Below are 18436 nucleotides of genomic sequence, written 5' to 3'. Positions count from 1 at the left end.
TGAACTGAAAGCACCTAGAAGAAATGTAAGTCAACCTGATGGCTCTCAAAATTTCTGCTGAACCTTTTAGACAGTCTGTAGACTTGTACTTAGTTGTTCACTCTTAATTAAATGTTCATAAAATGAGAACTACAGACCACAAGAAATTGAGAACTGTTTCATGATTTTGTAAAATAGTCCTTCATAGTGAGCTCTTGGCTACAAACTCATGTAACAAATGAGTGATTGTAAGTTCTTATCTCTTCCAAATGGAACAGGCCAATATAAAACCATTACCTGACTGGCTCCCCCAAAAAAACAAAAAAACAAACAAACAAAAAAACTAAGTGAAACTGCAAAGGAGCAAGGGCACAAGGCAGTAAAGAATAGCTGATAGGTCAAAAGAGAAAAAAGAAAACTGCAAATGTGCAGGAGTTATTTTGGTATGTCCCAAGTCCTTTGTCCACATTTACAGGTACCAGGTCTTCATAAAACACCACTGTCCTGTAGCACTTACAACTTACAGTATGATTCTTAATTAAATAAATTCAGATAAATTCTACTGGCTCAGTTTTTCATTTGTAAACTAAACCCAATAGTCAGCAGAGTTGAAATTGTTAAAAAATAGCTGTTGAAGGGACTTTAGGAAGACATCAGTCATTTGTCTTTCCACACAGAGGACAACTATGCCTACATCATTTTTTCAAGACCTGCCCTGATTGATAATCTGTAACCTTTATAGGAATTCCATAGCAATATTTAATGTGTCTTTCTCAGGAAGTCCTCCTGACACTGCATATCAATTTCCTTGCTGCCATATAAGAATATAGTGGAAAACAGTGAAAAATTTACCAAAAAAAAGAGGTTTTTTCCCAGTCTGTGTTCACTATATTTTTTTGCACAGCAAGAACATCTTTCCTTTGAGCATTTAATTTGACTAAAAAAAGAACAAGTAACCACCCTTTCTGTTAATGCCCTGAATCTACAAAGCCATACTTGGGAAAGACTCTTAAAAAATGTCTAAACTTTTTTTTTCTTTATTTTCTTGTCATGATACTTTTTCAAGAGCCAAAAATAAATACAGGCTTGCTTAATTGCATGGAACTATTTGCTTTACACAGTACCCATGCTGAGATAGCCAAGAAGTAGATCACAGAATCATAGAACGGTTTGGGTTGGAAGGGACCTTTAAGGAATGTGACTGCTTTTTAACATTGTTTTCAGAGTTACTTGGCCATCTCTAAAATCCCTAGCACCAAGGTCCTGAAGATTCTCAATTTCAAGACAATGAGCAAATCTAATGGACACATTCTTGGACAGTTAAAAATGACAGTCTATTATTTAAAAAGCCACATGCATATTTAAAGGATTCCAGAGGTATTGAAAAATAGGTCTTGGAAGAGTTACATGCTATCTCTTTGCACATCTAGTCTTGCAAGTCCAATTCCCATGGTAAACTTGTGGACAAAATACTTATTGGGGTGGGCAACCTTGTAAAACATGAATGTAACTTTTCAGCTTGTCCTGTGCAAGACACCTCTCTTCTTTAGGGGAGCTATTGAAGTGGACTAATTGGTTCCAGGCAGCGATTGCCACCAACTGTATCTTGCTTTTAGTTTTCTAGAAGATTTAAAAGTTTGCTTAGATACAAGTGCAGGAGTCTATACATAATAACTCTTAAAGAAGCAGATGAGCTTACTTTTGTGTTTGCACAAAACCAGACATGACTGAAAGGAGGCCTTTCAGTAGAGGTCTTCCCTTATATAAGTAACCAAGAAAAAATAAAATCTATGAGAAACCAATTAAAACCGTAGAAAAGCCAGAAGAACTGAAAGCTACAAATTCCCAAAAGACATTCTAAGTAGTAAATACTGAAATAAATGTTTTATGAACTATATCTGAAATAATGGTATCATTCTAAATAACTAGGAAAATAAAAGACAAAATTTTTTCATGGTACCTTCACAATCAAAGAAAAGTTTATTATTACCTTAAGTACATACAACTACTGAAGAGGAGTTTATAACATTTAAAAGTTACTTTTCCAAAACATAAAGGTGTAGCTCCTACCACCAAATTTTTATTGTTTAAAACTTTCCATTATAAAATTCTGTTTTCAGATACAAATACATTTATTCAGACTCCTACTGTTTAAACAAATTCTTACAATAGTTAGCTTCAAAAATGTTAATGGCAAATTTTGGCTGCACCCAAAACACAGGCATAGGAAAAAATATTTATTGCAATAACCTGACAGACTTATCATTGAAGAAAAAAAGAAAAGCACACGTTGCCAACAGAATTCATCAGGATACAGATAAAATCTTCCTAGATCCCTCCATCAAAATGCTCTAATGCTGCATACTTCCTAACTTTGCACAACTTGCAGAATATCAGGAAGAAAAAAAACACCTGGAGGAATGGGAGTTAGGGAGACTTGAAGATAAATTGGACTGAGACTGGACAAGGAAGCCAGTCTTTCTCACACTAGCAGATAGGCATGGGGAGAGGAAGAGAAGCAATGAGCAGAAGTAAGAGCAGTTTGTGATTAGCTGGCCAATGAATTTAGGGAGCAGATGAAAAACGTTTAGAGAATTAAGACTGGAGACCAGTGAACAGTCATCCTGAGACTAGGTGCAAGTTTGGGGAGTGGACAACTGGCTGGATAAAATGACTGGGACTAGGTGGCTGGAGGTGGGAAGCAGTAATATACCTGATTTAGAGACAAGTCAGAGGACAATTTGAACTGCCCAAGAAAAGAGATTAGGATGAATTAGAATACAAACAAGAGACAGCAGTGGGAAGTATATGTGGGAATGGCAGGATTGGATATAATCCTAGGCAAGGATACTAAACTGGATAGTTGTGGTGGGGATGCCAGGCAGGCACTAGCATGGACCAGGGAGTAAGAAATCAACTGAGGAATTAAGAGCTGAGATAGCTCACCAATCTCCCAGAAGCATGCTAACATTTAGGTTCCCTCTGAATAGACCTTTCAAAGTGTCCAGAATGTAGATTAGAAACATGGGGGATGAAGAGCTGATTTTTAAACAGACAGAAGATGCTAGGATAGGGAATGAACAATCAAAAGCTCACTCATCATGCTGGAAAACCATATTCATAGCTCTCCTGCACCCTAAAGCTTATAAAGTTTTCTACCAAAATAACTCTCTAGCTATCAAGCTTCCTGCTATTCTGCAGTAGGTGGATTCAGAAAAAGCTTTCACTCTCTCCTGTTAGTACTGTGTATAAGCAATGACATTTATTGGCATAAAGACTGGAACTGGATGGTCTAACTATTAACCTATAAAGTATCAGAATAGTCCCCTTCAATCCTTCTTGTCCTCAAGTATCCCGTTCGATCTAAACCATCTAAATAAATACTGAGACAGCAGGAAAGCGATCCTGTAAACTTCTGGCCAAGGTAACCACGCGAGAAGCAAGATTTAGCATCCCAGTCTATACTACATGATTATTCAGCTTTTATACAAAGTAGAGCAAGTTCAAGGGAAGATGGTGAAATTCCCACCCCATACAGAACACATTCAAGAAAGTGGAACATATGTATTCAAATTTCTTGTACGCAAAATACAGTTAAGAGAGGCTTCTAAATACTGAGTCATTAGAGCAAAGACAACAAAAAGTTATGTGTTTTGGTTTTTTTTAATAATTCCTTTAAATTTTCATGCAAATGCACAAAATAGAATGTTTTGTTTGGAATGAAATAGCAACTACTTGTTTCAAACAAACATTACAGTGTCTTCAATTAAGTAACTTTTTTTAATCTTTGTCTTTGGACAAAGCTGACTTGTATACATTTTCTTATTTCCTAATTGAAATAAAATTTACACCACCCTGATGCTAAATATTATGAAAAAATGTCTTGGGCCTCTCATACTTAGTACTTTTACTCTCTCTCTCTAGCTCAGATCCCCTTCTGTAAAATGAGAATAATTTGACCTTGTTGATATTTTGTGAAGACAAATGAACATGTAAATAATCAAGAAGACTATGATTGCCAAGCCATTGACACCATGAGCGCCCTAGGAAGCCTTGATTAAATTAATAACTTTGTCAGCAGAGCAGGAACCTAATAATGAAAATATAAAACATAAGAAAATGAACAAAGAGAAGAAAAAACAAAATATTGAACACCTGCACAGTGTTTGCTCCCTATCCATCCTCTAACAAGAATGAAGCAGATCTATTGGAAAAATATTAGGCAGTTCTTCAACTAAAGATGATCATATTCATAAAGATGTGAACTTAAAGTTGCAAAACCGTACTTCTAGTATTTCCTAATACCCAAATGCTTGACTTTGCAACTTTTAAGGTCATTTTTTTCTCCATAGTAAAAATGTTATGTACGATGTCCAAGATAAAATTCAAAAAACACGGGAGTTCATCTGCCTGGTTTAGGGTAACATTTATCCCTCAATATTAAGAAATCAGCTTAGCATTTTGACACCTATCCCATTTACTTCTTTCAGCTGAAACAAGGCAAAGTCAGTGGTTTTGAGGCAAAACCAGATGAAGAGCTCACATGACTCCAAACAAAAAGCAATTTTCACACAGCCTCTTATGAACTGAACAGAAATGAGCAAGTCTGGCACAACTCAATGTTCTACAAGACATGCACAAAGGGCCTGGTTCTGAGAGGTGCTGAAGGTCTCTGGGTACTGAGCACTGCAGGATCAGGCTCAACTTGCTAATGACTTTTCATAGGGTAGTGGGGATTAACCACAATGTGACTCCTGCAGTCATTTGCAGCCTGAATGAAGCAGGAAAAACTCTTTTTGACTTTGCAAGGAAAGGGTTTGTGCCTTTTCCTTTTTGCTGAGAACAGCCCCTTTTCTTTTCCCTAGACAAAAAAAATGTTTTTTCTCACTAGGCTTTACTTTGAAATCCTAAGGATGTGTCACCCCCTCCAGAGAATGACAGGCCAACAACTAGACCTTCTTTAACAGAGGACTAAGTTGTTGTTATACAGCCAATAAAAAACTATTGAGGTGGAATCAACCACAAAACCATGGGTCCTCTGTCTGTCCAGCTCCCTTCCCAGGCACTAGAAACCCCAAATTCCTGACCATGGTGACAGACTGGAGTAGCAGCCAAAACAGTACACGGACATGGTTGCTGCCCCCTATACCTGCCAGACAGTTTCCTCTCCTAGGAAAGCATACAGAACAATGAAGTAGAGTATCTTCTCCTCCCTATTCTGTTTCCCAGGCTATAAATATAGCCTCATCCATGGCCACAGCTCTTTTTCATGGGACTGCTCTATTATTACTACAGCTACCACTATTAACTGTTTAAAGTTGGGACACTAAAAATTCCACGTGCCATACCTCAAAATTATGATTATTTTTTTTTCTTAGAAAACCCTTAATTAAGCTATATGATTAGGATGAGAGAAACGCCATAAATGGTAGTTAACTGGACAGTCTCTGAATGCTGGGCACCAGTATGAAACGGAAAGTGTGTACCAAAAAGAAAATACCATCTAGGACCTACTGCAGTACTTATCCCTAAAGTCTTTGCTTTTTTTTTTTTTTTTTTTTTCCCCCTTCAACAAGCAAAGAATCCATCCAAGACAATAAATATGCCTTCAGCCTCTGTGTGACCCAGCCATCAAAGCTGGTAGAGAATGCTGAATTATTAGAGGAAGTGAGTCTATACCTGCTAGGGTAGCAAGGAAACAACAGTATCCTCTTTACAGACCTGAGGAAGGGTAACTACTAGTCTGCATGCCAGAAAAGCTTCATAGTACTGCAAAGTACCCTCTCAGTCATCACTGCACTTGGGTGAACGGCTTTTTTACTTCAGCAATAGCTTTACAAAGAGGTCACAGAAGCAATAAAAGCTAGAAATATTTCAGCAGAGAGGCTGAAGTCTTCATTTGCAATCCTCAAACCAACTGAGGATTTGGATTTGCTTCCAGTCACAAATAAATAAGGGCTGAGCCTTCTAGCCTAGATGATGGAAAAGACCTAGTAGTACTAGTTAAATGGGGGAGGGGGAGAGAGAGAGAGAGAGAGAAAGAGAGTGCGAGTGAGAAAGAAAGAACTCCTTTTCAAAGCCAGAAGTAGACATCCTTTTGGGCCTGGTGTATTCATTTACGTGCGCGCACACACACAAAACCAAATCCAACTTGTGCCCCTGCTACTAACCTCTGCTGGCATTTACATAATGCCAGTCTAGTCTGCTGTGTGATACATAGCAACCTGTATATCCCTCAGCATTACTAACTCTTAGACAGAGAGCACTGATCTTGAAAGAAACACATAGCACTGCTAAAATGTGCATTCGTGTAAATCTTGAGTCTTCCCCAAACATTTTTGTTTTTTTTTTTTTTAAACTAAAAAAATCTGAGGATATTGTGAATACTCTAGAAGACTATGGTAATGTGATATGATTAGCAAAGGAAAGATGTAGCATCAGCCTGACAGTTTACAAATGCACTATTCAGTTCTACATGTAAATGAGATCACATACAGTAAGCAAATAGGATCACTATTCACAATAATTACCACTCTAATTCACAGATTATCTCAAGAGTAGATGGTAACAGACAAAAAAAAAAAAAAAACAAAACAAAAACCTACCAAATTTTTTTCTCCCCAGCTGACCCTTTACACAATAAATTGGCTTTTCGTGGCCATGACTTAGAGGAATTTCAGTTGCAGACTTGACGTTGCAGAGAGCAAAGTGTAAAGGTTTTGAATGGTGTGGTTGTTCAGAAGAAACCTAGAGCCTCCCCCTTCCCTTCACAGGCATCAACTTAATTAATTGTAAGAAACTTGGTTGTTATGTAAATGAATTCAGTCCTGTGATTGGTTACTGCAGCAATGAAGATTCTCACACACTATCCACATGAGTTCTGAAAATAGCAACGAGCATCTGCTCTGTGCAGTCTACCCCATCAACTTTCCTTATACTATTTGTTTCAAAAAGAGTCTTTCAATAAATTGATGGTTCCTGACACCTGAATTTATAAAGGAGTAAAGCAACATCATGTGAACAAGACCTCTGGCTAAGTGAAATAACATTTCTGGTAACACTTATCTACAGACTATAAGATGACTTGCTGGACAATTTGACTTATCTAGTAATATATTTACTTCGTATTAACTACTCTGTGATCTGCACATCTATACGCAAAGACCTCTACTGTGCATTTATATCTGAAATATTTAAGACATATAACTTAATTATAATCTTCTGTTCATTCCCATTAGTTATTTTAATGCAAAATCAGTCCTGATATTTAATAAAGCTCATTCTTCCAATTCTAAACTAGTTTGTCGTGTCTGTTTTAAATTTTGAAGCCATGTAATGTCATACCTACTTAAATTTTAACAAGGCAAATACCTTCCTCAGCAGGAAGAGAGTACATCCAAGGGTGAAAAGCTACACAACTTCAGTTTTGCTTGGACAGAGAAAGCAGGTAAGTTTAATATCTTAAGCTATTTTGGCCAGTAAACTGTTAGTATTATGAAAAATTTGTCCACAACACAACAAAGAAAGAAGTTTCAAATAAATAACAATCTTCTCTTTGGGTTTTTGTGATTTTAAAAGTTTTGGAATGTGTATTTTCAACTTTGTATGCACAAGACTGTAAAACAAGTTAGAGAAAAGGCTAAATCTGATTATCCCTTCTAGTTTCATAATTCATTCCTAACGGTCAAAATCAGGTAGACAAATACGTCCAAAGTTTTAAGGATTTAAAACCCACTGTAACTTGAATCCAAGTTTAGCAACAGAATCTTGTTTAGCTTTGTTTTTAGAGAATTCTGAGAAGGGGGCGTGCTTAAAATGTATCTTTGTGTGCATCAATATAACACTGACATGGGAACTTAGGCAATCCAAAGATAAGCACTAACAAAAAAAAAACCACAAACAAAAACAAACCCTAGAAACATGAGGATATAAAACTAAGTCTGTGCCCTACGTCTAATTCAACTGAACGTTGTCTACTTCTCTGGATAACTGGGATTACCATCAATTGCTGAGTTTTGAATATTGTTGAATAAGCAAATAAACACAGTGGGTAAATAAGGCTAGTACTGGAGAAAATACTTTGTTCATTTACTCTAATTATATGAAATCTTAGTTCTAGCTATCCCAAAGAACTGTAAGATATTTTTGTTAAAATTATGAAGTCATAGCAATAAGAGATGCCACCTAAGAAACTCGTGTTTGTTCTGAAGCATTAGCTGGGAAGTGGGTGGGTAGGTATATTTTGATTTAACATGTTAGGTGTTCAGATTATTGAACATTTTAACAGAAAATAAAATGACAATTCTAACCAGAGAGAGTATGTATTTTTATGCCTTGTTCAGATTTAATTTTGTTTTGTTTTGTTTTTTATTTTTAAATAAAACAGTATTAGTTACTGAAGCAACAACTGCCAACCATGAAGGCTAAGGTAACTGATGTAGCAAGACGAAGAGGTTCAGAAGCAAAGACAATAGCATACACTAACATTCAAGAAAACGATGTCAATGTAGGGCTCTCCCTTCAAGCATAGTCTTAATTTATGGTCCTTTCAAAGTGTAGCTATTGCTGTCCTGAACATAAAACAGAGCTCTGAACATACAGCTTCAGAATAAGTCTCTATCTTAATAATAAAATTAATGAGATTAGAATGGGCCCTCAAAAAATTTTGGTAAGCCAAGATTTTGTAACACACTTTGAATTGTGAGATGACTTAGTATTAGAAGTAACATTCCATTTCTATGACTGTCTTAACACACACTGTGCCCTGCACAGAACAAATATGCAACTACACATGCACTAATTAAATATTTATAGTAAGAAAAAATATGTGTCATCACAAAAGCAGACCATATTTTGTAAAGATGTAATTCTCTTCTATTACTCTAACTAGAAATCAGAATCAAGGAGACACAAGAGAGTTAAACTCTCCTGTTATTATAGCTGAATTACTAACACTTACATAGTCCTTTAAAAAATAATAAGATACAGAAGCCAAAGTATTAGTTAGCTCAAACAAGGACGAAGATGCAACTCTCAAACTCTTAAGAGAAGAAACATCCTGAAAAAAAAACAAGAAATATTTAAAATCATCCTCTTTCTTTCACCTCTGCCTCCTCATTAGTATGGGTTTGAGGCTCTTTCCTCCAGCAGCAGGAGCCAAGCTCCCAAGCAAGTGGCACACTTTGTTCTATGTTCTTTCAGGATATGGAATTCCTTTCCTTGTATCCTCTAAAAAGAGAGTTAAAACTCATCCTGACTCTCTTTGGCTGTATGAGAAAATTTCCAGCTGAACTCACATCACTAAGTGCTATAGGGTTACAAGGTATCTAATCATGTGTAAATGATCAAAATATTGGAAGATAATGAATAGTCTGATCAAATGTAAAGTTTATGTGCACTTACTCCCAGAATTCCATCACTGGAGAAGTGGCATTTTGTAAAGAGACTTGACTGCAGTTGCTCATATTAAGTTTTTGAAATTCCACACAGTTTTCTATAAAAGAACAAAAAGAGTTTGCTATATTGACATGTAAGTACATTTCTTCTCGTGCATCTTCTAGTTATGCATCTCATAAAGCCACCATTCTATAATACATTTTCTCTATGTGGTTAAAGGATTTCTAGGTACATTAAAATGCCACAGCTGCTACTTCTGCAACACTGTATTTTGATCACTGGATCACAGGCCTATCCTAGACAAATATCCATGCAGTATGCTACATTCTCCTATAACACTTTCCAAAGGCACAGTTGCAATAGCAAGGGCCAATAAAACATCTGAGGCAGAAGAAAGACACTTTGAGAAACTGAGGCAATTGATTGGGAATTACAACATACTCCTACTCCAATTGCTGGTTCAATGGCTATGGTAACAACTGCCTTATGAAACACTGACAGCAAAAAGTTTCCACTTTGCCTTAATATGGCAAGCGAAAAGTCACTCTGGGTTGTTATTATTATTATTGCTAATATAGAGAAAGGAGATCAAAGCAGCTCAGCATTGTTGAGTTGACACTTAGTATCTGAACAGCGATCAACATTGGCTAAGCTCCTTTGCAGGGCTGCCAAAATTGATACTGAAGCCTTCCACATCTATTGGGCCCAAGACTAGTTCCCTAACATAATCTAAACTGCAAGATTTCAGATAGATTTAGGCGTGCTCAAAGAACACGATAATGACCAATTAATAAAAGCCATGAAAGACAGTACAACTGGTACGTGATTTGAAATCAGACAGTAATATAAGGAATAAATGCAAAAACTTCAGGAACATGGAAATAAGGGCATTGGCATGTATTCCTCACTGTAGATGTTTGTGATCTTCAAGTGCAATAAGTAGAGCATACAGATAAAAATATCAATGAGAGGACAGATGCAGAGCCCTATACTGCAAACCCTTACAAATATACACCTCATCTTTGATGTAAGAGGCTACTTTGCATGGAGTAAGGATTATTTATGTGACTAAATTTTCAGAAGTAGCTTGACGAACGTTATCCCTCAACATCTGGCATTAAGAAGAGCAAATCCAAAGTTCCACATTTAACATTTTCCTCTCCATTTAAACTCCTCCTGATTTCATTAGAGTGAAAGAGCAATATTGTAACCTGTCATCAGGTCATCAGCTCTTCAGTAGAATTCACTTACTGTATTCAGGGAGAATAGATATGATTGCAAAAGAGAGTCTTGGGATTCCGCCAGCATATCTTACAGAATTAACAAAATCAAAAGTCATCTTCTGCTATCTGACATTATATTCTGCAGGAACAAATGCTTATACAATGACCTCATCCAAAAAGGTATGAATAAGTCTTTACTCCAGAATTCCTTTATCATGGTGTAGTGTGATGTGATTGGTTCATTTCCCCAGACCTTTCTACCAGAATAGTTTAATTCCTGACATTTTAATATATGAATCAATTACTTGGAAGTATTTGTATAGTAACAATTTCTACTGAGGTCATACCTGTATTCCATTCATGCCCACAGGTAGCCCAAGGAAGCTCTGTAGTAAAGCAGTTAAACAAATAGAAGATAGCCCATGCTAAAATGATGATGTAATATACATTTAGATGTGCCTCTATAACTTGGGTAGCATATCCAATGCCTAGAGGGAAAAAAGAAAGTGAGACACAATAGAAAACTTTTACTTTTCAGGTAATTTAAAAACAAATGCTTACTACTTTAAGTATATCTTAACTTCAATTTTGATACAATTTATTTTATTTTACTTCAAATTCAATGCATTCTTTTGCAGTAGAACACAGAACTGTTTGTTACCTTCAAATAGAGGGCAAACTTTCCTCCAGCATGTAATGCCTCCTTCACTAGTAAACTGTCCCAAGGCTGTTTCCAAGAAAAATACTGGTATTCCACAGCAAATAAAAAAAACCACATATGGGATGAGGAAAGCACCTACAAGCAAACATTGAGGGGGGTATTGGTTATAAGGAATACCGTTCCTTGACAGCATAGTGAGAAACTAATTTTCTTAATAAAGGAAGGATCACCTATTAGCCACCTCTCAGGCATCGTGCTGAAAGTGCAGAAAGTGTTCACTTCTGGCCCCAAATATCAAAAGTTAACCTGTAAGCCAATGTCATGGACTAAAAAAGACCAGACCAAAGTTCCTCAGTATAGACTAATTCTGCTCATATGTCTCTCAAACACATAAAAGACCACAGTCTTGCTCAGCCACACAGTTCTGCTCTGATCATCACCAACCAGGTCTACACTATCTTTTCTTCCTTGCTTTTCTCAGGAAAGCAGGGATGAAGAAGTGTTATGGAAATTAAACCCAAGAAGTCCTTTGTATGTTATTTGGATAAGCCTGATGATAAGGATCATGAAAAGGGAACAATGAAACAAACTTTAGAATTACTTACAACAACAGGAAAGCAGGGCTTGGCCTTATCAGCTAGAAATATTAATGGAAAATTGTAAGACAAAAACAAAGCATCAACATTTTTATTAGATGCTGACAGTAAACTCCAGCATAGATAATGAATAGTACAATTCAATGCTGAAGCATTATATATAACAACAACAAAATCTTCTCTTATCGATTAACACATAGCAGAAGTATTGTATTATTTAATGACTGATCATTTTACTAGGTATAGCACCTAAAGAACATGGCTGTGAAGTATGCTGAAGCAAAGAAATGAGAACAGATACGTATGTTAGGCATAATGTCACTTGCTAATAACATAGATTTTGGGCATTCCATTTAGAACTGAACCTAAATAATAAGGAATAAAATACAGCCTTTTGACTACGTAGAGAATCCATTAACATATAAAGCATAAAGAATTTTTTCCTCATTCCCCAAGTACTCAGGCTTTTTGATGAGTCAAAGGATGAGCTGGAAAGCAAGCAACTATACTGGTTTAGAGTGATACAAGGAAAGAAGAAAATAAATACCGAGAAGAAAGCACAAAATAACTGATTCTTCCATTTTTACTTACACCAAGAAAGCTTTATCTGACTAACCAGGCAGATCAGTGCAGCAAAGTACTGCACAGAATAATTCATCTGAAGTTGTAGGAAAATTACAAAGCGTTAACTGTCTAATTAAATTATGAAAATAAAGGTTAGTACAACATACATAATGTTTTATATCCAGGCCTCAAACTACTTGCTCCAAAACAAATAATCCCACAACACTAATTAACTTCATTTAAAGCTTCCGTTAAATGACGTAAGTATCCCACCATTCACTCCATTTCAAATCAACACAAGATATGCTAAACACACAAAAGTTTTGGTGGATGCAGTTTTTCCTAGGAAGATGTGTTTTACAGTGCTGTCCATCATTGCATACATTGGTCAGTTCTTTAGAGCACTAGCAATAGCAGCATTTCCTTCCTTCAGTGGGAGTCCTGAAGATCAATTTGATCATTAATGAACAGCACCTTAATAGCTACCTCTCTAATACTAAATCTGTCAGAATATTAACTATGAACAAAATGTTTCTGAATATACTTCAGGAAAATTTCTACAACTACAAGGCAAATATGTATCCCATTCATGATCTTAAAACAAACAAACAAACAAACAAAAAAAACCACCAAAAAACCAAACACCACAACACACCCACAACCTGCAATAATTGTTATGCTTTGGTCACTTTGATTAGAAAGTTGAGACAACTAAGTACAGCTGCTTTGACTTGCAGTTTCTTTCTCTAGACGCAGCACATCAAGGGAGATTTCTTCATGAGTAGTCTCTTCCCTCAACCAGACAATTTGCCTATAGTTGAATCTCGGCTGCATCTCAAGCAGTACATGTGGATTTCACACAGAATGCAATCCTTGCATCTAAAACATATTTTCTCTGTATAATTTACTGTGCAAATGGTTTGAACAAAATCCTTATAGGCTGGGTGAACTGGCTGGTATCAAATCCGGCTTGGCCCACTCATATGCACGATCATAGCAAGTTTAACATGGCAACTTGTTGAAATTGAAAGTATCAGCTTTGACTCTATTTTTCTAACACTGTTCTACAACAGGCATACATCATGAAAATTAGAGGACATCAGGTTTCCCAGCTTGCAAACAGATCATATTCCAAGAAATACCTAAACACGCAAAGAAATTAATTTTCCTAAAAAACCCACTAAATATCCATAAGAACAAATTAAAATTATAGAAGGTTATGCCTACACTACCTGTGTACTAACTACCCGGAGTAAGTACCAGAGAGAGGTCAGACCTCAGAAGTTCCATACTACTGCTTCTAGATTTGTTCTGTATCTAGCAAGTTATTTCATAACTAGCTTATATATCTTACCATCGTCTTCACTTACCACACACTAAGTAGTTTTCAGTATTTACATCTGATGCATCAAACAAGCCAACTTTGATCTAATTCCAGCAGGGCATTCCAGAGAGTTACAAAAACACAGGTCATAGACTAAGTCCTCATTGAATAAAATTGAAGTCAGTGGCAAATTTCCCATGGTGCCAGGACATGACCAATTACACCACACACATTAATTCTAATCTTAAAGAATAGAGTGGTGATTAAGTATGATATTTAAGTAATTAATTTTTCACCAAATCACCCAAAAACATCATTTGAATTTTTTCTACCTAATGTTATAGCCTTAAAAATGATAGCATCACATTTTGACAAGCTAGCATATACATACAAATGGGCATATAAAGGTTACTGTATGAACAAGGAAATCTTCATTACATACCAAAAAAATACTTCTATCTTTTCCTCTGCCAAAATTTCTCTGGGAAACCTTTTACAATCAACAAGAAACTGTTCTGCATATCATATCCAGCATATTCATATTTATGTACTAAAAGCAGTACTTGGTAGCATCATTCTGAAAACAGGTGAATTCTTGTTATCTTAGTTTTGCCAAAGTACAGGTATATAAAGAAAGGAGATGCAAACCATAAACACGTCTTCCACAGTAGTATTAGCCTTATAGAAACAGCAGACAAAATGGGCCAAAACCATCCCTGAGTTCAGACAACTGTGCCTGGATTTAGAGGGACAGGGGAAAGAAATTTGGCACAGCATTGTTAGCAAACAAACCTGTTAAAGAACAGATCTTTGCATATCAGCCACTGAACATATTTTCTCCCAGCCTATATGCTTACACTAACACTGATTCAGGCCTCAAGTGGGGAGAATGTTAAATCCAGTCCACAGTATTCTAAACTAAATTTTTAATTTACTTTTCTTTCTTCATTGCTTTGCAAGTCACAGCTGACATGCTTATTCTCAACTGTCACATGTCTTACATAGTTTATACTTAACTATAACCAATACATGCCACATGTTATAATTTTGCAGAAGTTAAGTCTGTTCTTTTCTCTCTCAAATAACATTTTTATTCTAAATTTTATAGGGTTTTCTCTCTTCTTTGAGTAACAAGCAGCTTTTACACCCTACTGTAGTGATTTGGGAAGTAACAAGAAAAAAAAGTATGATTGAGTTAAAGGCATTTTTATATGACAAAGAAAAAAAAGCAATCTTTGTAGCATTATCAAAAATAATATTCATCCTCTCCAAAGTATACTGTTGTGAAAAATAAACTGCTACATTCTTTTCTACATCAGACAAACTTATTTAAGTATGCTTGGGTCTGTATTCACTTGCAGAAGAAAACCCACAGTGTACTACTATAACAGAACGTCGGCTTCTTCCGCATTAAAAATCTTACAGGAAAAAAAAAAAGTCAGTTTTTTTTACTAACATAAAATAAACTTGTAAGCCACACAATATTTGGGGAGGAAAATAAAAGAGAAGCACAACAATTTTTTTCTTAATTGTCAGATGCTTAATACTTCCCTGTCTGCACATCCACTGAGTTCCTGAATATCTCTCTCTTAACTAGTGCAAGAGATCACTGTAAAATATTCTTCACTGTTTATTTCCCACATGTTTGGGGTGAGCTGTAAATAAACATATGATGCCATCTTACCTCCTCCATTCTTGTAGCAAAGATATGGGAATCTCCATACATTTCCCAACCCAATAATCTCCCCTGCCACAGAAAGCACAAATTCAACCTTATTGTTCCAGTGACCTCTTTCATGAACTTTCTTATCGTTGCTGTGGATGAGGTTGGTACTTGAGGCTTCTGGGTCCAAAGCATCTTCTGGCTTGCCATTAATTATAGGAATGGTCTTTTCAGCTGTCATGACTGTTCAGCCTAGGGGAGAACAAAGGAAAAACATACAGATGTTTTAAGTCACTTGTTAGTAATAACCTTCAATGAAGTCCCTCAGCTTATCATTGGCTTCTCATTACCTACATAAATTTGCAGGTGAAAGTGAAGGAGACAACTCCGTAAGGCTGGAAAAGTTGTAAAGAAGGGAAAAGGAAAAGGGGGGGAAAGCTTATGTACAAGGGGAAGAGAAGATCTCCAAGTTGAGACAGACAACTTAGTAGTATGCCATTGTTTTAAGGTGCAGATAGCGAAGCCTTTCAAAAATCCCTCCCCAAGCAAGGATCCCAGCTTGACTAACCTACCAGAGGACAGATCTCCTGCACATTCCAGGCACACAATTGAGAACAGATGAAGAAAGGGATGTGGAGAAGGGGGCCTGAATGGTTCTGGCCTGCCTGGAGGAGTAAGGGAGCTCCCAGACTACTCACCCAGGGCTCTGCCTGTGCCTGCGCGGCTGGGAGAGGGACAGGGTCTCTAGCTCAGTGCTCGGCTCCGAGCGGACCTCCGCGGGCTGCCGCTCTTCGCTCTGTTGCACAGGAGGCACACTGCAGGGCAGCCGCCGGCGGCAGAGGCGGGCAGGGGGAGGCGGGGATAACGCGGACAGCGTTAGGATAACGAGGAGCCGGGAAGCCTCGTCCTGTTCTGCGGCTGCTGCCCGGCCGGGATAGGATGCTCCCCGCGCTCTGGAGCCGGAATTTGCAAATGCTCAGCCTTCCTCAGAGCGATGGTATAACACCCGCCTCTCCCCTCCGCCCACCTCAGGCTGTCCTGCCAGTTCCCCCCTCCTCCTCTTCCTCCTCCTCCTCCACCCAGCATCACCACCCGAGCATCCCCAGCCCCTCGCTACCCCGCCCCGCGCAAAGCAACCCGGGCCAAGCACCGGGCGGTACCCAGCCCTGCTCCTTGCACCCCCTCGGCTCCTCTCTATGCGAGGGGGAGGCGGCCTGCATGCGGATCGCGGAGGGCCCGCGGCGGCGGCGGCGGAGCGGGCGGCGTCTCGCTGCGCACCTGCCCGCCGCCTTGCTGCAGTGCCCGCCGCGGCGGCGAGAGCCCAGCCCGGCCCCGCCACCGCCCCGTCTGCCGGCTCCCCCGCGCCTGCTGCTCACGGGGCAGCCGGGGGTTGGTTTGTTGGGGGGGTTGGTTTGTTGGGGTGCTTGGTTCGTTGGGGTGTTTGGTTCAAGTTCAGGCCTGACAAGTTAAAAAAAGGAGCCCACCGAAAACAGATGACATATTAACTTCAGCTGGAAAGGGCGTCGGGGGGAGGGAGGACGGATGGACTAAAAAATATGTGGGGGGAACATTTGGAAAGTGTGGAAACAATGTGGGCGCTTTCTAGTTACACTGGGAAAATGCAGAAACGGCCCACATGGGCATTTCTAACTGCGGTTTTGCTTAGAATTCAAGCTAAGTAAGTGTAAAATAGAAGCAAGAATAGGAAAAAATAGTACAGTTTTGTTTCAGGTTGAATGAAATATTCCAAATAAAGAATTTTTTTCCATTTAATTTTCTCCCCCCCCGCCTTTTTTTTTTGGTAGGTCAGTTATTTCCACTCCATGTTTCTCAACCCAAACTAAATACCTCTTCCATTATTCATCTCTGTGCTTCTCCTTGGCATATGGCAAGGCCCAGCTCAGGTATTAGTTCCAAATCTTCCCTCAGATCCAAACTCTCAGTTGCAGCTATGATCACCAATGTTTTGCTCTGCAACTACAGGAGATGCGCTTTGGACCACTGTCTCTTAAACCCTGGATTACATTTAAGTGTGCTGGAGGATGCTGTCCCAGAGACAGCGTGCTCTTCCATGTGAATTCTCGCCCTCTTGCCCTCCAGCTCCATGGACTTTTACACTGCCAGGAAAACTGTTATCTAGTGCTTACTGAAGAAAGTGGAAAGACGTCCCTGGATAGATTTTATATTAACTTTAGCTGACTTTCAAAGCTAGAGCTTGATCATACCCTGCTTATATGCATAGCCTCAGTGTGTTTACACATTGAAGCTCCTACTGTGGGTAAAGTTTTTAGAATTTTGCTTTTAAATTATGCATGCCACAGAAGTGGGTGTTGGGGCCTCACCCTACATTCTCTGTCAGCTATATATCACATAAACACTTGCACCTAAGAGGTGGAGGATAAGACCCTTTCTTTTCTTATTGATATCAACATATATAGCACTAGTCAAACCTATACTGTGAAATGAAAAACTGCCAGTGGTAAAACTATGATACAACTGCAGAATTCTGATTTTATTTTTTTAATCGGGTTTGTTAAAAGTATGCTGCATAGATATGATTACCAGAGCTGAGTTTCGGTTTGAGTGGTCTTTTTGTGTTTTTTTGTTTTGTTTTGTTTTGTTTTGTTTTTAATGCAGCTGGTATTCATTAACTGAAGATGGAATAGACCCATTTTTCCCAACCTGGCTTTGTAGAAGCCAAACTCAACTTTGAGAGTTTTTGTTGTTTTATTCCCCCTTCCCCCTCCTCCCCCCCCCCCCCCCCCCCTTCTTCAACTAGTTTTCAGCAGGGATCAAAACATGCATTCTTTTTCTGTATTTCAGCCAGACTGAGCAGGCTCAACAGGATACACTTAAACATCAAAGCTGAAACTGAATTCTCATTTCATTCCTGAGAGTAATTCTAGAGTGGAGGGAAGCTAAGGGACAATAAACATTTGACTGATGAATCAATACATAGGAGAGACCAGTCTTACTCAAATACACTAATGATACCAAATTGAAGGGGTCTGCTCCAAAGAACAGTCCATA

At 38.1% G+C, this 18436-nt stretch overlaps 1 protein-coding gene across 4 annotated transcripts in view; it reads right to left on the bottom strand.

Moving 5' to 3' along the window:
- Positions 1–16798, bottom strand: part of SLC6A11 (solute carrier family 6 member 11) — a 105613-nt gene extending 88815 nt beyond the window's left edge. Inside the window, exons 1-6 of one of the 4 annotated variants that reach the window (XM_087743029.1) lie at positions 16685–16798; positions 16105–16359; positions 15428–15658; positions 11260–11394; positions 10946–11086; positions 9382–9472 (exon numbers count right to left, since the gene is read on the bottom strand). In XM_087743029.1, coding sequence (XP_087599155.1) covers positions 9382–9472; positions 10946–11086; positions 11260–11394; positions 15428–15647 — 587 coding nt within the window. In that variant the 5' untranslated portion in view covers positions 15648–15658; positions 16105–16359; positions 16685–16798. The other 3 variants (XM_087743028.1, XM_087743026.1, XM_087743030.1) reach the window with 3 other exon arrangements.
- Positions 16799–18436: the final 1638 nt, after the last annotated feature.

This window comes from Nipponia nippon, unplaced genomic scaffold (assembly GCF_047370975.1).
Source record: "Nipponia nippon isolate SJK-2023a ecotype South Korea unplaced genomic scaffold, ASM4737097v1 scaffold_9, whole genome shotgun sequence".
NCBI classification, from domain to species: Eukaryota; Metazoa; Chordata; class Aves; order Pelecaniformes; family Threskiornithidae; genus Nipponia; species Nipponia nippon.
The sequence above is the reverse complement of the archived record's forward strand: the minus strand, read 5'-3'. Positions and strand labels throughout refer to the sequence as shown.